The sequence below is a fragment of the Eleutherodactylus coqui genome, chromosome 5 (genome assembly GCF_035609145.1).
Source record: "Eleutherodactylus coqui strain aEleCoq1 chromosome 5, aEleCoq1.hap1, whole genome shotgun sequence".
Lineage (NCBI taxonomy): Eukaryota > Metazoa > Chordata > Amphibia > Anura > Eleutherodactylidae > Eleutherodactylus > Eleutherodactylus coqui.
Genome location: NC_089841.1, coordinates 117,845,400 through 117,872,549, shown reverse-complemented (window position 1 = coordinate 117,872,549; position 27,150 = coordinate 117,845,400). Strand labels below are relative to the sequence as shown.

General features: G+C 40.5%; 1 protein-coding gene across 1 annotated transcript in view; it reads right to left on the bottom strand.

Annotated features, from left to right (window-relative positions):
- Window positions 1-27,150, bottom strand: part of CAMK4 (calcium/calmodulin dependent protein kinase IV) — a 200,885-nt gene that overhangs the window by 48,625 nt on the left and 125,110 nt on the right. The window contains exons 3-5 of the mRNA XM_066601905.1: window positions 17,999-18,061; window positions 16,929-17,011; window positions 7,623-7,695 (exon numbers count right to left, since the gene is read on the bottom strand). Coding sequence (XP_066458002.1) covers window positions 7,623-7,695; window positions 16,929-17,011; window positions 17,999-18,061 — 219 coding nt within the window. The remainder of the gene's footprint in view (window positions 1-7,622; window positions 7,696-16,928; window positions 17,012-17,998; window positions 18,062-27,150) is intronic.

The following is a 27,150-nucleotide window of genomic DNA, read 5'->3' as shown; positions in this document are numbered from 1 at the left end:
GGCGATTTGCGGGCGACTTGCGCGCACCGGTCACGCGATTTGCGGATGCGCATCCGTCATGCGATCCGCAAATCGCGCGAAAAAACGCCCGTCTGACTAAGGCCTCACATAGAATAACTCTGCAAATTCTGACAGGTGGCGACGTTCAAAGTCATCCTTCGGTCAGTGATTTCATGTAGACTATATGTTCGAGAGGAGAACACACATCTCCTTTCTTAAGTATGGCATAAAGTATCAATGGCGAAATGTCACATATCTTACTGGACGAGGAAAGCAATTGGCCGAAATGTGCTGAAACGTTTTTTACATCCATGTTGCATCCATATTCACTGTGTTTTTTTTAACAAGTGTAAAAGAATGCAAGAGGGTGCAATTGATGTTACTTTTTCCCCCATGTTTCCTAAATACATACGTAAAAAACGCAGTGAATATGCATGTAACATCAGTTTTTAACTGATTACTTTTTTTTTCTACATTCCCATAGACTTTCATGTGCGATTTTGATTTGTGCTGCAATTTTTTTTAATGTGCATAAAATAGGGGACATACAAAAAACGCAAAAAGTGGCCATATACTTACTAATACACTAATGCAAAATAGAAGGGCATGTAGAAGCACCACATCCCACAGCAAGCAGACAACCAAAATGCTAAATAAAGTAGCATTGCACAGGTGCAAGCTACTGATGAACAACCACTCACACACCCTCTTTAGGGCCTAAAGAGACAGGTGCCATTTCATCCCGCTATGTGGCTGTGAAAATCATGGCCACATAACAGTACGAAATGAAACCATTGATCTCAATGGTTTAATTTTCACTAGCAGTATTCTCGCCCATTAAGGCCAATTTTACACGGAAGAGCACGATATCGGGCTGTGAAATTCAGCCCGATAACGCACTCACCGACATACAGGATATCCGCGGAAGCGAGGCGTTTTTGTATTAAAATGCCTCCCATCACTTCAGGATCGCCAAGTGTTTCCCATTGTTTTCATTGGGAAACCTTGCATCACATCTCGTGTGCACCTAGCATGCCACGTGATTTGTTTTCCGACCCTACTGAAAACAATGGGTGAAGCTTTCTGAGAGAACACCCAAAGATAGGACATGCCGCGATTTTTTTCCCACACCGCAATGTGGCGAAAAAAAAATTGCTCATGTGTTCAAAAGAATGGAATTCATATTCATGCGAGATTGGTGCGACACGCAATGCACAAATATCACAAGATTTTCTCGGCCAGTTAGTGGGCAAATAATACAGGCAAGTAAAGACAGGCCTTGCGCTATCTTTCTCGTACGTAGTTAATACAATGTGCAAGAACGTTAGGGCAGGACTAGAGATGAGCACGCTCATTTAAGGCTGATGCTCGAGCGAGCAGCGGTCTTCTTGAGTAACTGGTTACTCGTCCGAGCAAATGTGGGGGGGTGGCGGGGGTGAGCAGGGGGGAGACAGATCTCTCTCCCCCCTGCTCACCTCACCTTCGCTCTCCCCTGCCGCCCCCCGCATTTGCTTGGACAAGTAATATTACAGTTACTCGAGAAGACCGATGCTCACTCATCAGCCTTAAACGAGTGTGTTCACTCATCTCTAGTCCTGCCCTATTATTTTTCCTTGTTCATGCACAACTACACTCCATAGTGGCGAGCGCAGTTGAGCATACGCATGTGTGAAGAAGCCCTAATGTATACAATTTCTATACTTTTTGTTTTTATATATATAAGTGCATATGCATTTCTGCCTTGAAAGAAGTCATAATAAGACATATGTTTATATTATGTCAGGCATGCAGAACCTATATAATGAATACATCTTTATAATAGAAAAGCATATCTTCTTCTGAGCTGTTCCCACAGACATAACTTGTGAGATGTGCAATCCCTTTCTTTTCATGGCAACATTTCAGACAGCCAGTGAGAAATCTGTCAGATGATAATGATTTAGACCTGTAATAATAGAAGGCGATATGCAATATCCTGTGCGATAGAGATGCCACTACTTAAGGATAATGAAAAGAAACTTGCAACCTTCCGAGATCAGAGGCTAATGCCATCTATGTAGTATCAATGTCATGCAACGACACAGCCAGCTAAACTCTGCAAATATTTTAAAACAGAAAATTTCTGGATGACAACTGAAATGATTCATAAAAAGCAAAATTAATCAAAACACAAAATTGGGTAGCGGACTAAACCTTGTATGTTCTGCTAGTTCCATCCCATAGAATGCTTACAATCCATGTTTCCTTGCCATAAGAAAAGCAGAGTCTACCGCTACTGGAAGGGGGTTCCTTTACAGCTTCTATAGACACACTAAAGTAGTGTCCATGAAGGTCACTATTTTACTCCACAGATAAAGGCCAAAATACGGCAGGGTCTCACCTACCTAAACGAGATTTGCCACTCTGGGACTGTTAGCATCCAAGTAATGGATACCTACTGATTTAAATGAGCAGTGTGCAGAACTTTATATGAGCTGCTGTGGCTCAACAGATAAAACGATCATTTTTATTGTTCTTTCCCTGGCTATACCTTGTCATCTAGGAAGGTCCCTACAGTGGGAGCCCTTATGATCACCTGTTTACACCAAAATTAAAATGGTTGATCCATATGGGACAACTTAGTAAGAAATTCGAAATATCTGTAATTTCTTCACATATACGTGAGAATATTCATGGTGGTGGCAAAGCAGAATAATTTCCATTTTGACATTGTAAACCTGTTTGACAATAAATGTTTTGTACACAAATTAATGCTGTCTATTAATCTTTCTAGTCTACTTTTGACATCTGTATGTGCCACGATTTTCATTCTTGTTGACCAGAGAAGATCCTTTTTGCACTGACCAAAACAGCTACTGCCTATACGTATTACAATCATGCCTCACAAGCCTCAAGCCACAAACCTTGACGTACATTCTCAAGCCTGTCCTGGAACAACAGCTGACCTTTTAGTTATATATTTGTCAAAGAAGTTCTCCAGAAGCCAATAATATCATGTTAAGCACTGAAGGCTTGGTATCTGTCCATGCTGCAACACATATACTCAACTTTCCTAATTATAAAGTCATGAATTCCACTGAGCTTAATTCAATGGAAAGTTGAGATGATGATTTGAAATGATCAATAAACTTTAGATTTGTGCAATAACGAATGAAACCCTTCCATGATATAAGGAAATATTCTATGAAGCTAAGAAATATATACACCGTGTAACCTCTTGGAGACAATCACCCAAAATTAAATTGAAAAATTGTCTTTTAGAGCAGTGGACCTATTAAAAAGATGGTCAGTATGCATTATACGAGTATGATGGAACTTTAGGTCCAGCAAAGAAAATCTAGTCTAGATAACAGTTTTCTTGTAAAACTGCAACTCGAATAAGTTTATAACCCAGTGAATTAATTTTTAACCACAAATTTCTTTGTTTCCTACTCTATCATTATCTTCATTGCTTTCTGAAATTTGGAAAATAAGTATGTTTCTAACCACAGTCCCTAAGGTATCCGACCATCTCAGCTGCAGAGATCTTGGTCCATGAGGCTCACAATTTTACAGTTGTCTGACAAGTAATCAACAGTTCTGGGTCAGTCTGCAAATCATTGAGGACCAATTAATCAAAACGTATCAATCACAAATCCTTTAGAACCTCTTTAATAAACAGAAATCTTCAATTGTATTGGGAATGATGATGCTTTGTCATAAATCTGTCAAACCAATGCTAAAATTGCAGTTACAATGCTCAGAGGGATAGATAACAATTTTACAACTGAGCAGAACTGACATAGAAGATGTTACTTTACTTGTGAAAGGTTTTTTTTCTTATTTGAATCCTACGCGCTACGCTGAAACCTGAAATTCAAGCATAAAATTGAAATTCAAGGAGCATGGATATTATTTAGAACATTTTAGACACTTTTGTAAATAAATTATCCTTAGTTCTCGGAAGGGACATTACTCCGGTCTATTGTGTTGACTGCTCATTATCAAACAGAGAAAATCCCAATGCATTAGTGCAGAATTTAAAAGACCTCTTCATAGGTCCATATGGCAAAAGTTATATTTTAGACTCTTGCATTGGAACTTTCCTTGTTTGTTGTACTGTTTGAGAGGAGTTGGATCTCGCCTCTATGTAACACAGACTCCACTGTTTACAGCTATGCTCAAGATCTATTTTCTCCTTAAATTGGTGTGGCTCCTTATATAAAAGGTAAACCTCCTCTTTCCTGGTGGAATACCAAAGTAGACATTGAAGCAAAATCTTGATGACTTTTGTATCCAATTAATGTGAACATAGCCTCTTGGTCTAGTCAGACCTACAGTGTTATTTATTAGAGAAGACCCCATTTGCCTAGTTGCACATTCTTGATAACATTTGTACCAGTTACAGTATGCATCACTTGTTAATAAAGTATCACAACACGATCAGCGTTAACCGTACTAGCGATATATATTATTTACAATCCAATCAAAACACTGATTTAATACCCCACAATATATAATTATATGATGGTGTTTCTAATTAAAGTACATTACTTGCTAAATTGTAAATCAATGTAGCTGAGGTAGATATGAATGTAATGACTCTATGCCTTGATGGTGTAATTGCCTGTTTTGACAAGCTATAAATCCATATAAGAATGGAACTTCCTATAATACATCTGCCAGGAGAGTTATTTCTAGATAGCAGGAAAGCACAGTTGGTCTGATCCGAAGACACCCTGGCTATAAAGCCTTATGAAACACAGACCAATAAATACACTTGTTCCTGGCTGAAGCTCCAAACATTTCACTCTTGGGAGTAAATAATATTATCTTAATGTCATTCTTACAGATTTTTTTTATTTAGCTTGAAAGGTATGTGCTGTGAGTGTATAGTTACAGACAATTACATTGCCTGCAGCAGGAAATATTTTGCTTATTATATGAAATTGTATTGAAAAACTAGCTAGGGTATATATAATATGCATTGTCAAATATACTACGGTATTATTGAAATCATTGCCAACATTTCCATTTTCAGGTCCAATATCTTGCTCTTGTAATTTTCATAATATATCTGTATAGGGAAGATCTGTATATACAGCTCGGATTGCACTCTTTAATAACTATATAGATCCATTTGCAGTAAGCTTCCCCAATGATGGCTGCAGGAAGCCCCTATGATTATGTAATGCCAAGAACAAAAAACAGTGCCAGACACCCAGACCACTACCATGGCTTCACAGCATTTGCCTGCTCTATGGTAACTATGTCATTGACACTGAAGACACCCATACACCTTTAATAGCTGTTGGCTGAACACTGACAGATACTGTGTTTCTCCTGACTCCTCCACATAACACAAATTAATACATTCCTGTGTTTTCAATGGGTAGAGTGGAGAAAGCTGTCAAACCACTCCGGTGGCACCTTTTCTCCAGGGGAACAAAAAAATCGGGTGTTGAAATTTAATGTTGCCCGATCCTTGGTTCCCCCCCAACAATATTTGTCAGGGAGAGTTGTGAGGACCTCCATACATACCGGCTTGGACTAGCCCACAGGGGAACAGGAGAATCTCCTGGTAGGCCATGGGCCCTAAACCCCACACAAAAATCTGCAGCACATAATTGGTAACTGGGAGTCTACCAATTCCTGCCCGCTGCATTCTCCATATACTTCAGTGGAGACAGGGCCAAAGGCAAACATAGCCACCATTCTATTGAAGTATTTAGAGAATGCAGCGGTAATGAACTTGCGAATCAGTAATATTTGCATGTAGCTGCACAGTGGGCCTCTAGAATCAATTATACTGGTGGGACCTGGGCCACCCTGTCCACCACCATATTTATTAGTTTTCCCTGATGTATATGGCGACCTTAAAGGGCCACTCCAGTTATTTTTATGTATTCATTCATTCATTATGTAGCTATCCTCCAGTATATAAGTGGAATAGTGTTCCATTGCTTAGTTATTCCTTTCTATCTAAAACTTTCAGCTTCTTTTTCCTCAGATAGTCATCTGATCTCAATTCTGACCAACTCAGAGCTACTTGGGTGGTTATATATTCATTTTCTAATCAGATTCTCAGTTTGTATGATGCGATTACAGGAATCTACCACAGCAATTGCCTGGAGAGGATAGAGGCTCTCCTATCACAGATACTGATAATGATCAGACAGCTCCTGTCACACAGATATAATAGAGGAAATCCCAGCTCATCCGATTGACTGTATACTCATGCTATATAGCTTATTTAGGTGAAAAAAGAAGGTAATGATGATTAAACTGTACCCCCAGCAGACAGAATGGTATGGCATTCAGCTAATGTAGTGCTGATGCATCATGGAATTGTTGTGAAACAAAGTATCAAATCCCAACCTCAATATGGTGTCTGATAAGCATCAGACAGGGTGGCTGCACTGCACGAGGAGACCTCCAGAGTGTGACAGGCAATCAGGTGATGGGGCAGGGATGGGAAAATGTATTTTTGCTAGAGTGGTCCTTTAAATGTTGGCCAATTTCTGATATGGATATTACAGATATAGTAGGGTGGAGAAGCATTAGATGACTAGAGCAGGGGTCCCCAACACCAGTCCTCAGGGACCACTAACAGGTCATGTTTTCAGGATACCCTATGGTAAGAACACCTGCGGCAATGTCTGAGGACCGACAATAATTACATCACCTGTGCAACGCTGAGGAAATCCTGAAAACATGGCCTGTTGGCAGTCCCTGAGGACTGGAGTTGGGGAACACTGGACTAGAGGATTGCTAATTGGCTACTATTACATGTAGACTACATTGCTGTATGTTTCTCCAGCCAGAAGGTAACATCACTAGTAAGGCATATGGCATGTGGAGGTGTCATCATCCCGTGACAACCCATTTAAGAGACTAAAATATCTTGTTCCTGGTAACATCAGTGTCAGCATCACATGTGAATGAAATGGGAAAGAAGAGATGCCCATTACAAATTTGTTGGTAAATCCGGTCCTTTCCCTGGGAGAATAGAGATGTATCCACAGCTACTTATCCCTCTTGTCCCACTGCCCAACAGTCCCATTCAGTCCAATGACTAGAGCATGTCTATGATTGAGCCACAAAAGATAGTTGTCTGGCAAAGTGATACACTGTGTTATGCCTAATCCAGGGTCTGGAGCGGCAGTGGATGTCACAGGGGTACGTTCTTTGGCATAAGGTATATATTCATTTACCCCAGACCCTGCATTAGGCATAACACAGTGTATATTTTTTGCTCAGTACATCACTCAATCTTTAAAGGGAACCTGTCACCTCGGAACAGCGCCTTAAACTAAGTTAGGGTGGTGTCATTTGTATACTCACTCACTTACTCCCTCATTCCCAAGGTGTCCCCCTGTGAAGACTGTGCGCAATCTGAAAATCTGACCACTGTGCGTGCACTCTCCCAAGTCTATCAGAGAGTGCGTGCACAGCCAGCTGAAAAGAGTCAGATTTTCATCTTCACCTCCCAGAACACCACCATAATTTATTTTATGGCACTGTTCCGATGTGACAGGTTCCCTTTAAACATATGTACAATTAGTTTAACCAGAATAGTTCATTATAAAGTGCAAATCTACAATGTACAAAAAAGGCTGCAGAGTTAGTCGCAAAATACTTACAGCAACAGCTTCTAAAATTTGTTTCACTGCATCAGCTGCATCCCGCTCACTGTAATAACCTTTTTCCACAATTCTGCAGGGAAACCAAAAAAATGTTATTAAACTAAGTCAAAATTCTGTAAGGAACGCTGAACAGAGAATGACGCCTCGAATCTTGACAAATCATGTTTATTTGCTTTATAATTTATTTTATTTGTAATTTTCCATTTATCACCACAACAGTTGACATTTCATTAAAAATAACAAAAATAAATGAGAAACTGTAAAAATCATTTCCCACTATAATCTTTCACTAGGGAGTCCTGCAGCTTATGAATGAAGAATGTGGATAGGATGGAGCACTGGAGACTGTACTTGTATTGTACCTTCAGTGAATCCAGTCTCCATTACAACGTAGAGGATGGTGGTGGTCTGGGTATAGTCTTGGCTTTATGGTCACATGGTGCGGATATTTTTTAATTGTATTACTGCTTCATTTTAGTTTTTGTTTTCCTGTTGGTTGTTTCTTTAAAAGGGCCACTCTGGCAAAACACTTTTTTCTATCTCTGCCCCCATCACATGGTTGTTTGTCACATTCTGGATGTCTCCTATGTGTATTGCAGTCACTTACATGCAGTGCAGCCTCCTGACTGATACTCATCAGACACCATTTTGAAATGCCAGGAGTTTCAGATAGAAAGTAAATACTAAACAAGGTAATATTAGCCAACTTATATATACTGGGGGGACTGGTTACATAACGATTGGAAAAAAATCACCTGTGTCCCTTTAAAAATCAGTTATTTGTGACACTGTGACAAATTAGCCAAGTGTCTACCAATTCTAGCTTGTTAGATTACAATAAGCATCTTGTCTCATTAAGGACGACCACAGAGTTGTAATTTTAAGCTTCTGTGTTCTAATGCAAAGTCTATATATTCTTTCAGATGGGCAAAATTATTCTGCATTTTGTATCCAGATTCTGGACCTCAATCTGTAGGTCTGCCAAAAGGTTTTGATGCAGAATTGAAATAGCTTAAATCAGCCTGCAATACCGCATCAAATCCACAATGAGACTTGTGGGCTTTGTTACGAAATTATGTCAGCTGTAGATTTGGGTGCAGAATGAAGAGTAATTTTACTTCGTGTTAAAACACCTAGCATGTGCCATTTATTATACTGGTGTCTTTATGTGGAACAAAGGACTTGGAGTTCTCTTAGCACCAGGGGCCTGGCACAAATGAAATCTGAGATTAGGTATTTCCTGGGTTTGCAATAAAAAAACGGAATGCTTTCTGTTTAATTCCATTCCAAAATTTCAGTTTGAATTCCGTTTTTCTGCTCTAAATATGGAACATCCAGGTGGAATTCAAACAGAAATAGCAAACAGAGGCTCTTCTATCCTAATAGTTTGTTATATTGTATCCTGTGTTTGCTATTTAGTTGAGAGATTTGCCTACACTGGACACAAATGTAGCAGATGCTGAGCAGAGAGCATGACTAGATTTAAGAGGTATTACCTGTCTATCTGTTTCTCCTTTACTCATCCTTCATCTGCACTCTTTAAAAAAAAAAAGCACACACCTAGGAGTTGTCCTTTTGCTTCAAAACTCAGCAGGTAGTTACATCTTCAGCAGATATGCAAATGATTACAGATCAATAGTCTTGCCATGTAAAGCCCTAAAAGTGGTTCCACCCTTAGCGACACAAAGGCTCTGAGAGGCTCCTTGTGTTTGGTGGAAATATTTTTTTTCCACTTGTGTAGAGCTTGTTGACCACTAGACACCCCTTTAATAATAATAATAATCTTTATTTGTATAGCGCCAACTTATTCCGCAGCGCTTTCAGGCACGAATAAATGCAAAACAATACAACAATTACTATATGAGGTACATTGGGTTAGACACAAATGGGTTGGGGGTGGTACAGGAGGTGCAGGGGGTGGGGAACACAGGCAATAGGAAATTTCATGTACAGATCATTTATTAGAAGGCAAACAGGGTGGGGCACCATAGGGAGGGGTGAGGGACTAGGTCAGGAGATTTGGTATGCTTCCCTGAAGAGGTGCGTTTTTAAGGCACGTCTGAAATTACGTGCATCGAGAATTGTTCGGATGCCTTGGGGTAGAGCATTCCAGAGGATGGGTGCTGCTCTGGTGAAGTCCTGTAGGCGAGCATGTGAGGTTCGTATTACAGGGGTGTTTAGTCTGAGTGTGTTAGCCGATCGGAGTGAGCGGGCTGGGTGGTGTACTGACAGTAGGGAGGCGATGTATGGTGGTGCAGCGCCATGCAGAGCTTTGTGAGTGAGGTAGAGGAGTTTAAATTTAGTTCTGCAGTGGATGGGCAGCCAATGCAGCAACTGGCATAATGCAGAGGCATCTAAGTAATGACTGGATAGAAAAATGAGCCTAGCTGTTGCATTTAGTATGGATTGGAGTGGAGCGAGTCTAGTGCGGGGGATTCCGATGAGTAGCGAGTTGCAGTAATCAAGCCAGGAGTGGATGAGGGCAACTACGAGTGTCTTTAGCGTGTCCGTGGTTAGGAACGGACGTATTTTAGCAATATTTCTGAGGTGCATGTGGCATGTTTGGGCCAGAGATTGGATATGGGGGGCAAAGGAGAGGTCAGAGTCCAGTGTGACCCCAAGGCAGCGGGCATGCCGTCTGGGGGTTATGATGGTGCCAGACACTGGAATGGAGATGTTGAAGTGAGGTCGGTTAGAGGGTGGAAAGACAAGGAGGTCAGTTTTTAGAGTGGTTTAGTTTGAGAAAAAGGGAGGACATGGTGTTAGAGACAGTGGACAGACAGTCGGTCCCTTTATGATGCAATCAAAGAGATTTTGTTGAGTTAACAAAGTTTGAGAGGTGAGCATTATTGGAATCTGCAGTTCTGACCAGACTGTTAGGAGGTGTTGGGACCAGTGGTTGTGTGAGGGCACACAAAGAAGCCAGGCTCAGGACATCCTTGAGAGACCACCAGTAGAGAGGATCTTCTGATTGTCTGACAAACAAAAGCAGTTCCAACTGTTTTATTGTCCGCCATCCAGAGACAGGGGGCATCACTATCTATTATAAGCCCTTGTACATGTTGGAACCATTTCCAGGCACTTGGATAAAGGGCATTTGGTTTCACAGTGTACTGGCTTTGAAACCCACAATCGCCTCCGTTTGCAGTGGTGTTGTGAATGATGAAACTGGACAGAGTGAAACCAGGTTGTTTTCAGTGACTAATCCTGTAGTTCTGGCACAGACGACGGCCATGTTCATGTCTGAAGACCTAGGGGTATCACATCTTTCATCCAAACTAGAGGCGGTACAACAGGGTACTAGAGCCTCCATGCCCGGCCGTATCACATCTTGTATCCAAGCTAGAGGTGGTACAACAGGGCACTTGAGCCTCACTTTAAGGGACTCCGTTTTCTGCAATAAAGTCTTCTTTTGCTCTGATATTGTAATCACTTTCTTAAAGGGGTTGTCCCGCGCCGAAACGGTTTTTTTTTTTTTAACCCCCCCCCCCCCCGTTCGGCGCGAGACAACCCCGATGCAGGGACGTACAGAAAGCTTACCGGAGCGCTTACCTTAATCCCCGTGCTCCGGTGACTTCTATACTTACCTGTGAAGATGGCCGCCGGAATCCTCTTCCTCCGTGGACCGCAGCTCTTCTGTGCGGTCCATTGCCGATTCCAGCCTCCTGATTGGCTGGAATCGGCACGTGACGGAGCTACACGGAGCCTGCATTCTGCACGAGCGGCTCCATTGAAGAGAGCAGAAGACCAGGACTGCGCAAGCGCGGCTAATTTGGCCATCGGAGGGCGAAAATTAGTCGGCACCATGGAGACGAGGACGCTAGCAACGGAGCAGGTAAGTAAAAAACTTCTTATAACTTCTGTATGGCTCATAATTAATGCACAATGTACATTACAAAGTGCATTAATATGGCCATACAGAAGTGTATAGACCCACTTGCTGCCGCGGGACAACCCCTTTAAATCAACGCTACAATTATGGAGAAAGTTACATTTTGACAACTTCTTCTAGGTGCTTGAAGTTTTTTTGACAATGAGTGTATTTTTCAGAGTTTAGATTATGAAAACTGTTAGAAACTGAAACAAAGTAGGGTATATTAAAAAGTCATACAACTCCTCATTATACAATAAATAAGCAGAAATTACATATTATATTATTTACTTGGGAAGAAAAAAAATGGCACCGTGTTAGCCAGTATAACAAAATGTGATTGTTCTCAACAAGAGAAACAATAATCTTGAACAGTTGACATTTTTTTAATGACTAACAAATAAAATGATGATGTGGAAGCTTTCGGGGCTACTTTGGCCTCTTCACCAGGGTCAGCCTGCTGCGTTACACAGTTCAGTTCTGACTACTGCTAACTAACATAATACACAACTCAGTATGCTGAAGACATTAGTTTTGAAAGGAAGAGGGAGTTTCATAGCAATCAGTGGTGGACAGAAAGATCAAAAAGAGGTTTTGCAGCAGCTGAGTTGAGTACAGTATTTTAAAAAAAGGCAAACTAGAGTTTCCTTAAATACATAAATGTATGAGGTTTGCTTTTATAGGATCATAGAACTGTTCAGTGTTAATTTTATGTATGATTTACAGAAAGAGGTGTTATATCCTATATTACTAACATGAAAGGTCACCTCTCTTCCTGAACCCATCACAGCTAATAAACTAATGTGTTTTTTCTGGATTGCACTTACACTCACAAATTGCATTTGGGAAGATATCTGCACACATGTTCAGAACCCTTCATTAGTCACGCCATATATCTTCACCTGCATTCAGTGCTTACTATGTTATGACTCAGACCCCTCTCAATGCTGCATTTGGTTGAATGGTTCTAGATGTGTAACCTAATTTAGCAGATTCAGTAGAGGCATACTAATATCAAATAAAAAAAAATATGTAAGTTACTTTTTGAATCCTCTCTAGATTTCCGTACGTGTATTCTGGTTGCACATTTAGGGCTTTCACATTTATGTAGTTTGGTCAGTAATTGTAAGCCAAAACTAGGAGTGAGTCCAAATCATGAAAGGGATGCGAATGATTCTAGACTGGTTTCAGACGAGCGTATTCTAACATGTTTGTAATAGAGAATTGTATTACAGATGACATTACAACTCTATGTCATCAGTATTTGATTCGTTTTTGCCTCCGTATTTATGGTCATTGGTTTTAATTTCTATTTGGTAAGTGCTGATCCATATTCAACAAAGAGAAAACAATACGAACACGGAGGCAAAAACAGGAAAATAGGACAAGCTTCCTTTTTTTAAAAAAATGGGCGAAAAAAATACGACCGTGTGAATAGATACATAGATTTATATTAGTTCCGTATTACAGTCCACAAAACACGGACCAAAGAGGGAATTCAAATATGCTCATCTGAACTGTAGACTGTTCCCACCAGAATCTGCACTGCTAACATGCGGATTTTAATGTGGAATTAAAAATGGTAGAATTCTGCCGGCAATTCCGCATTAAAATCGCCATTAAAATGTGCGGCTAATTTCATATGAGCCTATTGGTAGACGTTTATAATACAGATCCAGAATATGGACATACTAAGGGTGCTTTCAGACAATCAGAATATTTCCGCTAGACACTGAAAGATGCAGCTTAGGGCTTCTTCAGATGGGGGTATGCACAACTACATTCACTGTTATAGAGCATGGATGTTTGGTTTTTTTACCTTCTCGGACTATTCAAAACTCTGCGCCAGTTTGAAAAAAAGTGGGAAGATGGGACCTGCCCTATCTTTCTCATATGAAGTATTAAGAGTTTAATACTAGGAACAACCAAGACTCTGCACAAAGCCCTCAGGAAAAGGACCAGAGATTGAGGAAGACACATACCCTGTTTCCCTGAAAATAAGACATAGCATGATTTTCCAGAATTTTTGAGGATGCAAAATGATTTTTCAGGCTTTTGGAGGATGCTTGAAATATAAGTCCTACTCCAAAATAAGCCCTGCTAACAGTTAATTAAAAAAGTTAATTTAAATAGTGTCAAGGCAGCTATACATGTAAAAAAGTTAAACCTTTTTGAACAAAAATTAATATAAGACACTGTCTTATTTTTCGGGGAAACACGGTACCACCCATAAGTGTGAGAAAAATAATAATTAAAAAAAATTATATATATGTGTGTTTGTACAGTCGATTTCTATGTAAGTGTTGAAAATGATGATTAATATATCAAAAAGGTATGTCCAAGACAAGAACAAAGGTCTGCTGTGTTTCTAGAAATATCATCACGTTTGTCCATGGGCTGTGTCTAGTATTGCATCTTTTTCCCATTGAAGTGAATGGAGCTGGAATGCAATACCAGACACAACCCATTGACAGTGTGGCGCTATTTCTGTAATTACAGCTGACTTTTTTCCTAATCCTGGACATACCCCTTTAAAATTCTAATATGACATCAATATTGAACTTGTTTCTCGATTCATCATTTAATAGGAATCAAGAGACTAGCATAATTTTCATGTCTGTCAGCTCTATGAACAAAACACATCAATCTCACTGAGAGAAACAATTATGATTTCATTTGGAGCTTTTATCAGGCGTCCAAGACTCTCTTACAATAGCAGGCTCTTCACTAAGTGTCTAAGTCTCAGGGGCACCGTGCAAGTGATGTTATTTGCTTATACAGAAGTTTGGATTCAAATGGTTTTTTTTGGACCGGTTCTTGGTCTATTTATTTCTTATTCCCCTGATCTATATATATAAATGAATGTCTGTCTGTCCTTTATGCACTACTACAACATTCATCCGATCGCCATGAGACTTTGGGAAGTTGTTGAGTACACTCCTGGGAAGATTACTGGCATAGTACATCTATCCTACGATAGGTGGCGCGCGTGTCGCACCAAAAAGTCCGGAATAAGCAAAGCTCTGCAAACATGTGAACTTATCACATGGGATGAATGCACAGCAACCCGCGACGGGTATACTATACATTATAAAGCTGAGGTAACATGAAAGCTGCGCTGTGATTGGTTGTTATATATTATACTGCTGAGGTAACATGAAAGCTGCACTGTGATTGGTTGTTATATATTATACTGCTGAGGTAACCTGAAAGCTGCGCTGTGATTGGTTGTTATATATTATACCGCTCAGGTAACATGAAAGCTGTGCTGTGATTGGTTGTTATATATTATACCGCTGAGGTAACATGAAATCTGCGTTGTGATTGGTTGCTATTTCTTATACTGCTGAGGTATAATGAAAGCTGTGCTGTAATTCGTTGCTATTTCCTATAGTGCTGAGGTAACATGAAAGCTTCGTTGTGATTGGTTGCTATTCCTTATACCGCTGAGGTAACATGAAAGCTGCGCTGTGATTGGTTGCTATTTCTTATACTGCTCAGGTATGCTGAAACTGGTCCTGTGATTCGTTGCTATTTCCTATAGTGCTGAGGTAACATGAAAGCTTCGTTGTGATTGGTTGCTATTCCTTATACTGCTGAGGTATAATGAAAGCTGTGCTGTAATTCGTTGCTATTTCCTATAGTGCTGAGGTAACATGAAAGCTTCGTTGTGATTGGTTGCTATTCCTTATACCGCTGAGGTAACATGAAAGCTGCGCTGTGATTGGTTGCTATTTCTTATACTGCTCAGGTATGCTGAAACTGGTCCTGTGATTCGTTGCTATTTCCTATAGTGCTGAGGTAACATGAAAGCTTCGCTGTGATTGGTTGTTATTTCTTATACGGCTGAGGTATAATAAAAAGCTGAGCTGTGATTGGTTGCTATTTTTTATACTGCTGAGGTAACATGAAAGCTATGCTTTGATTGGTTGCTATTTCTTATACTGCTAAGTTAACATGAAAGCTGCGCTGTGATTGGTTGTTTCTTTCGAAACTGCTGAGGTAGCATTAAATCTGCGCTGTGATTGGTTGTTATATCCTATACTGCTGAGGGAACATAAAAGCTGCACTGTGATTGCTTGCTCTTTCTTATACTGCTGAGGTAACATGAAAGCTGCGCCGTGATTTTTTGCTATTTCTTATACTGCTGAGGTAACATGAAAGCTGCACTGTGATTGGTTGCTATTTCTTATACTGCTCAGGTCATATGAAAGCTGAGCTGTGATTGGTTGTTATTTACTATACCGCTGAGGTAAAATAAAAGCTGCACTGTGATTGCTTGCTATTTCTTATACCGCTGAGGTAACATGAAAGCTGCGCTGTGATTGGTTGCTATTCCTTATACTGCTGAGGTAACATGAAAGCTGCGCTGTGATTGGTTGTTATTTCTTATACCGCTGAGGTAACATGAAAGCTACGCTGTGATTGGTTGCTAGTCCTTATACTGCTGAGGGAACATAAAAGCTGTGCTGTGATTGGTTGCACTTTCTTATACTGCTAAGGTAACATGAAAGCTGCGCTGTGATTGGTTGCTATTTCTTATACTGCTGAGGTAAAATGAAAGCTGCACTGTGATTGGTTGCTATTCCTTATACTGCTAAGGTAACATGAAAGCTGTGATGTGATTGGTTGCTATTTCTTATACTGCTGAGGTATACTGAAACCTGCGCTGTGATTGGTTGCTATTTCCTATAGTGCTGAGGTAACATGAAAGCTGCACTGTGATTGGTTGTTATTTCTTATACTGCTGAGGTAACATGAAAGCTGTGCTGTGATTGGTTGCTACTTATACTACTGAGGTTATATGAAAGCTGTGCTGTGATTGGTTGCTATGTCCTATACTGCTGAGGTAACACGAAAGCTGTGCTGTGATTGGTTGCTATATATTATACCGCTGAGGTAAAATGAATGCTGCACTGTGATTGGTTGCTATTTCTTCTATTGCTGAGGCAGAATAAAAGCTGCGCTGTGATTAATTACTATTTTTTATATTGCTGAGGGTACATGAAAGCTGCGCTGTGGTTGGTTGTTATATATTATACCGCTGAGGTAACATGAAAGCTGTGCTGTCATTGGTTGTTATGTATTATACTGCTGAGGTAACTTGAAAGCTGCGCTGTGATTGGGTGGTCTATATTATAAAGCTGAGGTAACATGTAAGCTGCGCTGCGATTGGTTGTTATATATTATACCGCTGAGGTAACATAAAAGCTGCGCTGTGATTGGTTGTTGTATATTATACTGCTGATGTAACATGAAAGCTGTGCTGTGATTGGTTGTTATATATTATACCGCTGAGGTAACATGAAAGCTGCGCTGTGATTGGTTGTTATCTATATATATAAAAACAAATGTATGTCTGTCTGTCTGTCTTCGCAGCCACACGAATCATGAAATCATGAAAGTGTAGTGAGCCTTGGTTCATCACTTACCTATCAAACAATTCACCACCAGTCACCAATTCAAGAACAAGGCTAATTTCTGTAGGTGTTTCAAATATCTCCTTCAGTTTTATCTATAAATAAATTATATCAAACATCATTCATTTTATATGACTTTAAAGACTTTGTGCATTTTTAACTATTTCAATGCATTTAAAGAAAGAAAAATTAAGTTACTTTGCAAATAGTTTTGATTAAAAATATCTTATGGTTTTGTTTATACAGTTATGTGTCCCCATGGTTACAGACTGCATACACACCCTTTCCCCCCTCATCCTGCAGACATATTTTATTCTCTTCCATATGTTTCTCCTACTGTTTGTAGGACATATTGAAATGGAAGAAAGAAAATTACATGGCTGGAGGATCAGACTACATATGGTTTGTTTGTAGTCTGTAACCATGGAAACAAATAGACCTGCACAACGGCTCTATACAGAAAATGGTAGGATTATTTGTATTCTACAACATTACATACATATTGTTGAATCCTATCCATATCCCTGCTTAAAGGGCCTCTGCCTTAACCTTTGAACCCAATAAACTATGTTATGGGGCAAAAAGATGAGGGGACAGGGGGTCTGAGGAGCTGATTTGTACACTCACACACATGGTGATACTTTCACAAGGCTGTGTTCTCACAGAGATGAATGGGTTAGCATGCACATAACCTTGTGGAAAGTCACCATATGCACATGTGCTAACTTTTCGGAGGCACAGCCCTGGAACAGGGAGCCCGATGGGTATAAAATGCAGCTCCCCAGAACTGCCATCCCCTCACCTTTGAGCCTCATAATGTAGCTTATGGGGCTCAAAAGTAATGACAGGGGCCCTTTAATTTATCATTTTATAATTTAGGCTTATAAGCGAAGTGGAAAAAATATCCCCAATACAGTAACACAATGTCATTAATAGGGGATCTGAGCAAGGAACGACCCTGTTCAGATCCAAGCCGCCCGTCCGATAAGCTGACTATAGCACAACAGCTGGAAGTGGGACAACCTCATTAAATTAACAAGAGGTTCGTTTTTCAACAGTTTATGTAGAATAGTCAGACTTACAATATTTGGATGTGAAAGACGCAGGAGGACTCCAATTTCTGTTCTTACAATTTTCTTATCTACCTGGTAAGAAAGTACATGAACATGGTGAAGAACAAATAAAACATTTAGAAGCATAATTGAAAATACAAAAGAATCATTTAACTTCAAACTGTTATCAAGACACAGTTTAGTACACAATAAATTCATTTTGAAATTAATGACTATAAAATAATTTATTACATCACATTCTTAAAGCCTACGCATTTCAACCTATCCCACCCATATGCCTAGCATAAAGAAGGTGGATTTTTAAAGTTCTTTTTTTGAAACCACATACAAAGGTTACAGACAATATTCATGACAAGATATGAGCGAGCACGCTCGTTTAAGGCTGCTACTTGATCGAGTAGCAGTCTTATTGAGTAACTGTGTACTCGCCCGAGCAGCATGTGGGGGGGGGGGGGGGGCGGGGGGAGAGTGAGAGAGATCTCTCTCTTTCTCTCTCCCCACTGCTGCCCCCCCCCCCCCCGGCATGTGGCTCGGGCGAGTACACAGTTACTCGATAAGACTGCTACTCGATCGAGTAGCAGCCTTAAACGAGCGTGGTCGATCATCTCTATTTGTGACCCCAAACATCAGAGTTCGGAGGGAATGATGAGAAATGGATAATAACCAGCACCTTCTAGCAAGAGAGGCTAGTATTTATATAACAGATGCATGGTGGTGGGCTGGCTGGAGAACTCTATACCATCAGATGCTGGAATGGGGGGGGGGGTTAAGGGGCAGAGGTAAGCGGTCAAACTGCACTGCTGCCGCAAGACTGCACCCACAGGCTGGGTGAGTGGAATCTTGCACGGACGGCGGGCCACCTAAAATAAGGCGGTGGGCCAGATTTGGCCTGTGGGCCTTGTATTTGGCATGTGTGGTCCAGAATATCAAGGTACACCTCTGAGTTTATGGTACTTGCCATCACAACTAACAGACCAAGATTATGCCACGTAACACGTACCCAGACCGTAATGAAACTTTTACTATACTTAACTGCTGGCACAATACACTCAGGCAAAAGTATTCCTAGAGCATCCTCCACATCCAGGTACATCCATCTGATTTGAAGATGGAGTAGCATGTTTAGTCACTACATAGAATTTTTTTTTATTGCTCAACTGTTCAATGATGATGCTCCTTGCATCATTGTAGATGGGCTGATGTATCTGCCTTTAGAGAACTCACCAGATATTTGCAGGATGAATTGAAGGAAATACCACCTGAAGTATATCAGATGCACTTAAAAAGTATGTCACAGAGTACCCAATATTATTAGGATAAGTACTAACATGTGTAAATAAATATTCCTTTTGATTCTAGCTCAGATATCCAATAACTTTTGGTAGGATAGTGTGGCTGAAGGTCGAACAAGTATTCATCCTGCCTTGCTGTACCTGCTGCTTCGTGTATGACTACCATCTTCCTCTGACTATGTACCTGCCTGCTGCCTTGCTGTACCTGCTGCTCCGTGTATGACCTCCGACTTCCCACTGACCACATACCTGCCTGCTGCCTTGCTGTACCTGCTGCTCTGTGTATGACCTCCGACTTCCCACTGACCACGTACCTGCCTGCTGCCTTGCTGTACCTGCTGCTCCATGTATGACCAAGATCTTCCCACTGACTACATACCTGCCTGCTGCCTTGCTGTAACTGCTGTTCCGTGTATGACCACCATCTTCCTCTGACTACATACCTGCCTCCTGCCTTGCTGTACCTGCTGCTTCGTGTATGACCACCATCTTCCTCTGACTATGTACCCGACACTGTTCCTGCTGAGTTGGCCACAACCTGAAGACTCCGTATACACTGTAATTTGCACTTTTGTCTGACAGTCAGGCTATCTCATCTGCCAACATCTTTATTCTCTAAATTTCACAGTTACAATATCACTATTACTATATTTTGTACACCCTGAAAGCAGAGAAGACTCCATTGAAGAAATAGAAGGGTTCAACTTTGGACTGATTACGTATCAGTACATGGGTTGCTCAGATGATCTCTCTATTAGGCCGCAGTCAGACAAGTGTTTTTTTTTTTTTAGTGCATGTATAGGGGTGCTAAAAATATAGGCTCTATAAGAACCAATGCTTTCCAATGAAAGCAGTCACATGTACGATTATTAAATGCGCAAAAAAAAAAAATCGCACCCGGTCACACGATTTTTCAACACGTGATGTGCAATATTATTTTTAGCACCCCTATACATGCGCTAAAGAAAGTCACTCGTCTGACCGAGCCCTTATACCGTGTAAATCCTGATATAGTTTAAGGATGATGATGATGCAAGTGTGTTTTGTATTAAGGTATCCTGGGGTATTCTGCAGGCTATAATGTAACTTAGATACAAATTGCTGCCTACTTAGATGTTGAATGATAATCACAGGTTTGTACACGATTTAAGGCTACAATTTCCACATAGAATGTATAATGTACAGTAAAATAGACAAACTGCTTGATACACAAAGAAGACATAGGGTTTCATGTTAAGATTACCCAAGGAGGGAGAAGGATACATTGTATAAATTGTTTCAAGCTTGCTGTGAGATCAGAATTACAATTGTGTTGGATAGGCTGCAAACCAGAGTAATCAAGAATGAGTTGAGAACAAAAATAAGATTTTTCCTAAGCTACAATATTCTTCATTTGTATTACTAAGGCACATCCAGCTGCTTTCCATTTTACATTTCATGTCATTATATTTACTTCCTTAGAAACAGTATCAGCACACAGCTCCAAATTTTAGTAACTGGAAAAACAATGGCAATCTAAAAAGAGCCAAGCTGTTTCCATGCAATTTGTTTGATTTGCAAATATATATGTAACAGAATATATAAGCAGACAAAAATTGAACAAACTTGGTTTTTAAGTTGTTTGAAAGCAAATATCATCACCTTCGAGCCATCCTCAAGTCAAAAGCTGAATACATAACTTTGGATGTACTGTAGGCTGACTGTTCCAAGGTGGCTGCCATCATGATCTGCAGAAACCAAAGCTGGAGGCGTAGTGGTGGCCCCCATCTTACACTGCCCTGCTCCCTTACCCTAAGACCAACTTCCTGACAAACTACAGTAAGTTTTAAATTAACTACAGATTGTAATCAAGTACTGTGTGGAGTAAAATTCTCTATGAGCTATCTACCGGCAGACACGGATGTTGCAAATGCTGATAACTTACTGCAACAAGTTATGTTATCTGAATACAACAAAGCCATTGAAAAGCTATTGAAAGGGCAAGAAAATGTTCTCTATCACAGTTTATTTAATGGTCTTTTAGTGCCAAACTAAGCTTTGTTATATCTGTATGTACTTAAGTTCAGAAATTCACAGCAATTTCAATCTAACTCAAAGCCAGCTGTTTCATCTAAAAGGAAGACATACACCTCCCAGAGGAAGGCAAAAAGTACCATGAGGTACAAGCCAGTTTTCCTAGTTTTAGGGGGAAAAAAGTCCTTCCCAACTCCAAATCTGTCCGCCAGAGTAAATCCCTGGATCAACAAGTAATCTAGTGACTAACGCATGGAATATTACATTTAAGAAAGGCATCTATTGATAAATGCTTAGAATTTTTTTTGTAAGTCCTGCTATTTCTTGGAATAGGGCCCTTCACAGATTATTAAGAGTTTTCAGGGACCTTTCATAGCATTGTCTGTCACCATGGATAAAACTGTAAGGAGAAACAAACAATGGAGAGACACGACAATAGGTGCACATAAGGGAAGAAGAAAAAAATGGTGAAGAGTAGAATAGAAAAGCTGAAGTCACCCCAAGGTGCTCAGGTAGAGACCCCCTTACATATTAGACAAAAGTTATCTGAACACAGAGGATATTGAGTGCAAAGAAGAATCTGGCACATTGAATTTCAATGCCCAATCCTTTTGTTTTTCCTGGAGATAAGCCACCACCAGAGGTGTCTGGCTGCAGCTTTCTCCACTATTCCCATGGAAAACACATAGAACACATGAATGCTTAGGCAAATCGAGCGTTCATGTGTGTGGAGCAGTCAGGAGAAACAGCTGTTGGCGGAACAAGCATTTGGCTGACAGGCATCAAAGGTATATGGGAACCTTAACCCCTTAAGGACATGGCCTACTTTGGCCATAAGGACACAATAATTTTGAGGGATTTTCATTTCCACTGTTCAAAAGCAATAACTTTTGTATTTTTCTATCGACATGGCCGTATGAGAGCTTTGCATGGCAAACTGTTGTTTTAATTGGTACCATTTTTGGGTACATATAATGTATTGGTTGGGTTGGGTGCATCCCTTGAGAAATCGCAGTGCGAAACGTGCGTTAGGGGCACCAGACCGAACTTCAGGTTTGCTATCATACATGCTGCTATTGTATTTTTTTGGTCATCTGATGGCCAAATACTTTCTTTAATACTTTCTTTTGGCTATTAGTGTTAAACTTTATAAGACACATTATTTTATCTCTAAGTATTGTGGCACTTGCACTTTTTTATTAGTATGACAGTGTTTTCTTCTGATTACTATGTCTTTTGGTAGTCATTTATTTGCTTTCCGCACTTCGCCAATGTTTGCCTCTAGCTTGTTGTTTATTATGGCTGTATACCTTCCTGGTCATTTTAAAATAGTTTGCCAATAAAGATTGCCTTGTTGTTTTATAATGATTGACTGCGCTGTGATTCTTGTTTAAGTGTAGTACATATAATGTATTGTAAAACCTTTCACATTTTTTTGGAGGGCAGGTAGAGAAAACATATCAATTCTGCTATTTCTTTTTCAGTGTTAATCATGCCGCATAAATGACATGATCATTTTTTTTCTGCGGCCTGGTTTGATTACAACAATACCAACATTTTTTTTTTTTTTTAGGTTTTTCCACTTTTGCACAACTGTAAGGACTGTGGATGTGGAACCACTGTGTCAACCTACCGGGTAGGGGAAGATCTGATCCAGCATGGCAGGCAGCCAACCCCAGCGTGGGAGGTAAGATACCAGATGAACAGCCCCGATTATGGATGGAAACAAGGGAAGGTATCTTGCCCTGAACTGATAAGCAGGAGAGGGAGACAGCTGCCTACAAGCGGAACACTTGTCCCAATAAGGACGACCCCACAGTCTTCCTCTAGGCACTGACTTACTCTGGCAGGCCAGAACGCCTATAAGACAAAGATAGAACAATACCGGGGAGTATAGAAACAAAGGAGGAAGAAGCGGACAAGGATAAACAGAGAAGTGGACAACGGGAACAGACCACAGAGTACACGAATTAAGAAAACAGAACATAAGCAGACAGCAAGGTAACAAGGTAACTGCCGAAGCAGCGGCTGGACATTAAGAGAGAGAAACAAACTCTCATCAAAACTGCAGCAAGGTTTGAAAGGCCCAGGAAAGCTATATAAGGCGGTGATTGGAAAAGGTGCATCAGCTGAACAGGAGGCCTGAAGCTAATAACCCTAGGGCTGGGGTCACACAAGGCAGATTTACCGTGGAAATTCCGTCCAAAATTTCACTGCGGCCGCTAATCCCCGTATTGGCCAGCCATGTAGACGAGATTTCTCAAAAATCTCCTCCACACAGGACAGCCAATCCATTGTGGCAAAGCCAGCAGAAGCTGATGCTGCGGTGCGGATTCCCCAGCCACAGCATGTCTATTATTTTTTACCCGTTGTGGCCGCACTCTCCTCTATGGGAGCGCCGGCTGCAATGGAAGAGTAAAATGAAAAAAATAAACATGTTGCCTTAGCTTTTTTTCTTTTTTGCCATAAAAATGATAAATAAATAAATCATAAGTTTATTTAATTGTGCGGGTTGTTACAGATGTGGTAATACCAAATATGTGAGTTTTAATTTTTTTTTTTCTTAGACCTGGGAAAGCGCAAAAAAATGTTTTTTTATATACTTTTTAGTTTGTTTTAAATTTTGTATGTCCCTGTAGGGGACCTGAACAATAAAAGATCTGATCGCTACATTGCAGTACTTCTGTATTGCAATGCAGTATCACTCACAATAGCTATCACAGGCCTTGGCAGGCTTGCTATGCTTTGGTGTTTGCATAACTCTCATTAACTTCTTCTGGAGTTACAAAAACAACCTAGCAAAGCTCACTCAACTGTTTTCACAGCTTCTACCCATCTCCTGCTAGGCCAGGGCCAGTAGGAGCCAAAGCTATAGATATGTACAAGTCTCACCTCTGGGACTCGCACGTATCAGACTTTTATGGCATATCTTGTGAAGGTCTCAGATGGCAAAAACCCTTTAAGGAAAGACAAATGGTGGACGTTATTAACCTGTTAAGGAACAAGCACTCTAAATATATGGTACATGGTCTTGTACTTTAATCGTCCACCTTACTAGAAATATGGCGCTGCATTAAAGCTCCTGCAATCTAGTAGGATCAGGTGCGGTTCTCGGCTGTCAGAGAGAGCCAACCAACTGGACGAAGAGACAGAAGCAGTTTTTAACCACTTCTTCCTTCTTTTATAGGTCACATAATGCAGCGTCATTTTCTGTATAGGACGCAGTGATCACATGATCGCTGGTGACACCCAGCATGTCAGAGTTGTAGGGTCTTAGCAGCCCCAGTTCAGCTCTCACAGTGACTAATATCACTATAATGGGATGCTTTCACCTTTAACTGGGGCTCCTATGGATTCCCCAGACACAGTGGAAAATTGTGAGATGAAAAAAATGACATTGTGAATGTTCCCAAGTGTTCTTATATGATGTAATGGGGGACATAAATGTTAAAAATAATCAGAAAATTCAGCAAAAAAACCCCAAACAAAATAAAAGAAAATATTTATAAAACTAAATATACAAAAAAAGAAAGCAATCCACCGCCCACACCAACAAACCTGTAATCTGAAACTATACAAATTATATATCAATATGTCTGAAACAAAATAGCAAGCTTATTCCTGTACATTATTATATTTGCACAAAAAAATTGTTAAAAACAAAGAGCTACAAAATTTTTGAAATTTTTTTTTTTCCTTTTTGTACACATTACCCCTAATAAAACAAAAAAATGGAAACAAATTTCAGTGAAAAAAGGTATTACAAATAGCTCTAATACATAAAAAACTAAAAAATAAATTTTGGCAGCCCATGAAAATAAAATTGGACTATAAAATCACCATATTGCTAAAATTGCTAAAAAAAAAAAGGCTAGTCCTTTACAACTAAAACACTCTGCTCTTTAAGGGATTAATCTGAGTGTAGAAGGTGCTGCAGGATTTCTTGGTTGATTTGTTTAACTGCATGATATCCAGTACACACAACAATCTTCTCAGTATAGCCATCTCAACTAAAAAGGAAAATAACAAACGCCTCTGCTGGACAGATCCATATCCTCTTCTCTTCTTATCAAGCATTACCAGGACCGGGACAGTTAGGAGGTGTCTATGTATGCTTGCACTAAGTTTATCACAGATGGATTTAGTAGGTTGCGGGTTCCATCCCCGCTTAGTTCAGGTAGCCGACTCAAGGTTTACTCAGTCTTCCATCCTTCCGAGGTCAGTAAAATAAGTACCCAGCTTGCTGGGAAGGGGGATGGGGGGGTCAAGATACATGGGGAAGGCAATGGCAAAACAGTCTGCCAAAAAAAGTCACAATCTGACATCACCTTAGGAGTCAGTCATGACTCATGAGTTGCACCAGGGGACTTTACCTTACATATGCTTGCACTAAGGTAATTACAGATGGATTTAGATACAGTAATAAGAGCACTTGCTGCTTTCTAATTGATACGTAAATGACAGTACACACTGCAGATCTCATCACATCTCCTACCCATGAATCCAGAGCAAATGTATGAACAGCACACTCAAAAAATAAATGCAGATATCCACAGGACCTCCTGCGTTACTCAGCCCACCACTTTCTGAACTAAGCGCTTCATTATGTTTTATCGGAGAAATTCTCAACTCCTAATAAATCGTTTCTGCAAAACTACAACGCCAACCTTAGTCTTTCAACATGAAGCTTTGAAATGTATAATTCACAACCTAGTTATTTCTTGCAGTAATCTTAAAAGTGTTTGTGTGTCTATAGATGTGCTCAGGAACATGAAGTTCAAGTTTTATACTTTTCTCCTACATCTGTTTAAACCATCAACACTGACTCATAGTTCATCTGCCAGGTATGTCTTACTGTAATCTTAAACTTCACAGTGTAACTGTCATTTCAAAGGTTTTTTAATCTAAAGTGTAGGCAAATCTAAGCAGTTTTTTTTTCGATATATTAAATTAACACATTCCAGGGGCTTATTTTTCTATGCAGGTGAAGTCTGTTGCTAAGGAAAATCCGTCTTCAGACGCCTAGATGAATAGAGCAGCTGAGTATGGATGACTCCTTCACTGCAACGGCAGCCTGACAGGCTATTACAGGCACAATACTATAGGCCAGTGATGGCGAACCTTTTAGTGACTAAGAGCCCCAACTGCAACCCAAAACCCACATATTTATCACAAAGTGCCAACATGTCAGGGGGCGGGGCTTATCACGACATATGATTTTTACCTCTGTGGTTCTTAAAAAGACAAGGCTGTTTTAAAATAGACTGGGTGTAGATTTTGACTGCTTTTGGATGTGAAAATGCTGTTGAATTTGCCACGCAAATTTCCGCTGAGGACGTTCTGCAACATTTCCACCTCATGTAAACATATCCCAGCAGTAATAGTGACCCCTAAAAAGCGGCCCCAGCAGTAATATTGACCCCCCCAGAGTGTCCTCAGCAGTAAGAGTGACCCCATAGAGTGGCCCCAGCAGTAATAGTGACACCCAGAGAGGCTTTAGCAGTTATAGTGACCCCCCACAGTGGCCCCAGCGGTAATAGTGACATCCCACAGTGTCCCTCCAGTAGTAATAGTGACACTGTACAGTGGTCCCAGTGGTAATAGTGACATCCCACAGTGGCCCCCCTAGTAGTAATAGTGACATCCCACAGTGACCCCCCAGTAGTAATAGTGACATCCCACAGTGGCCCCCCAGTAGTAATAGTGACATCCCACAGTGGCCCACCAGTAGTAATAGTGACATCCCACAGTGGCCCCACCAGTAGTAATAGTGACATCCCACAGCAGCCACAGCGGTAATAGTGACACCCCACAGTGGTCCTCAGTAGTAATGGTGACACCCCACAGCGTCCCTGT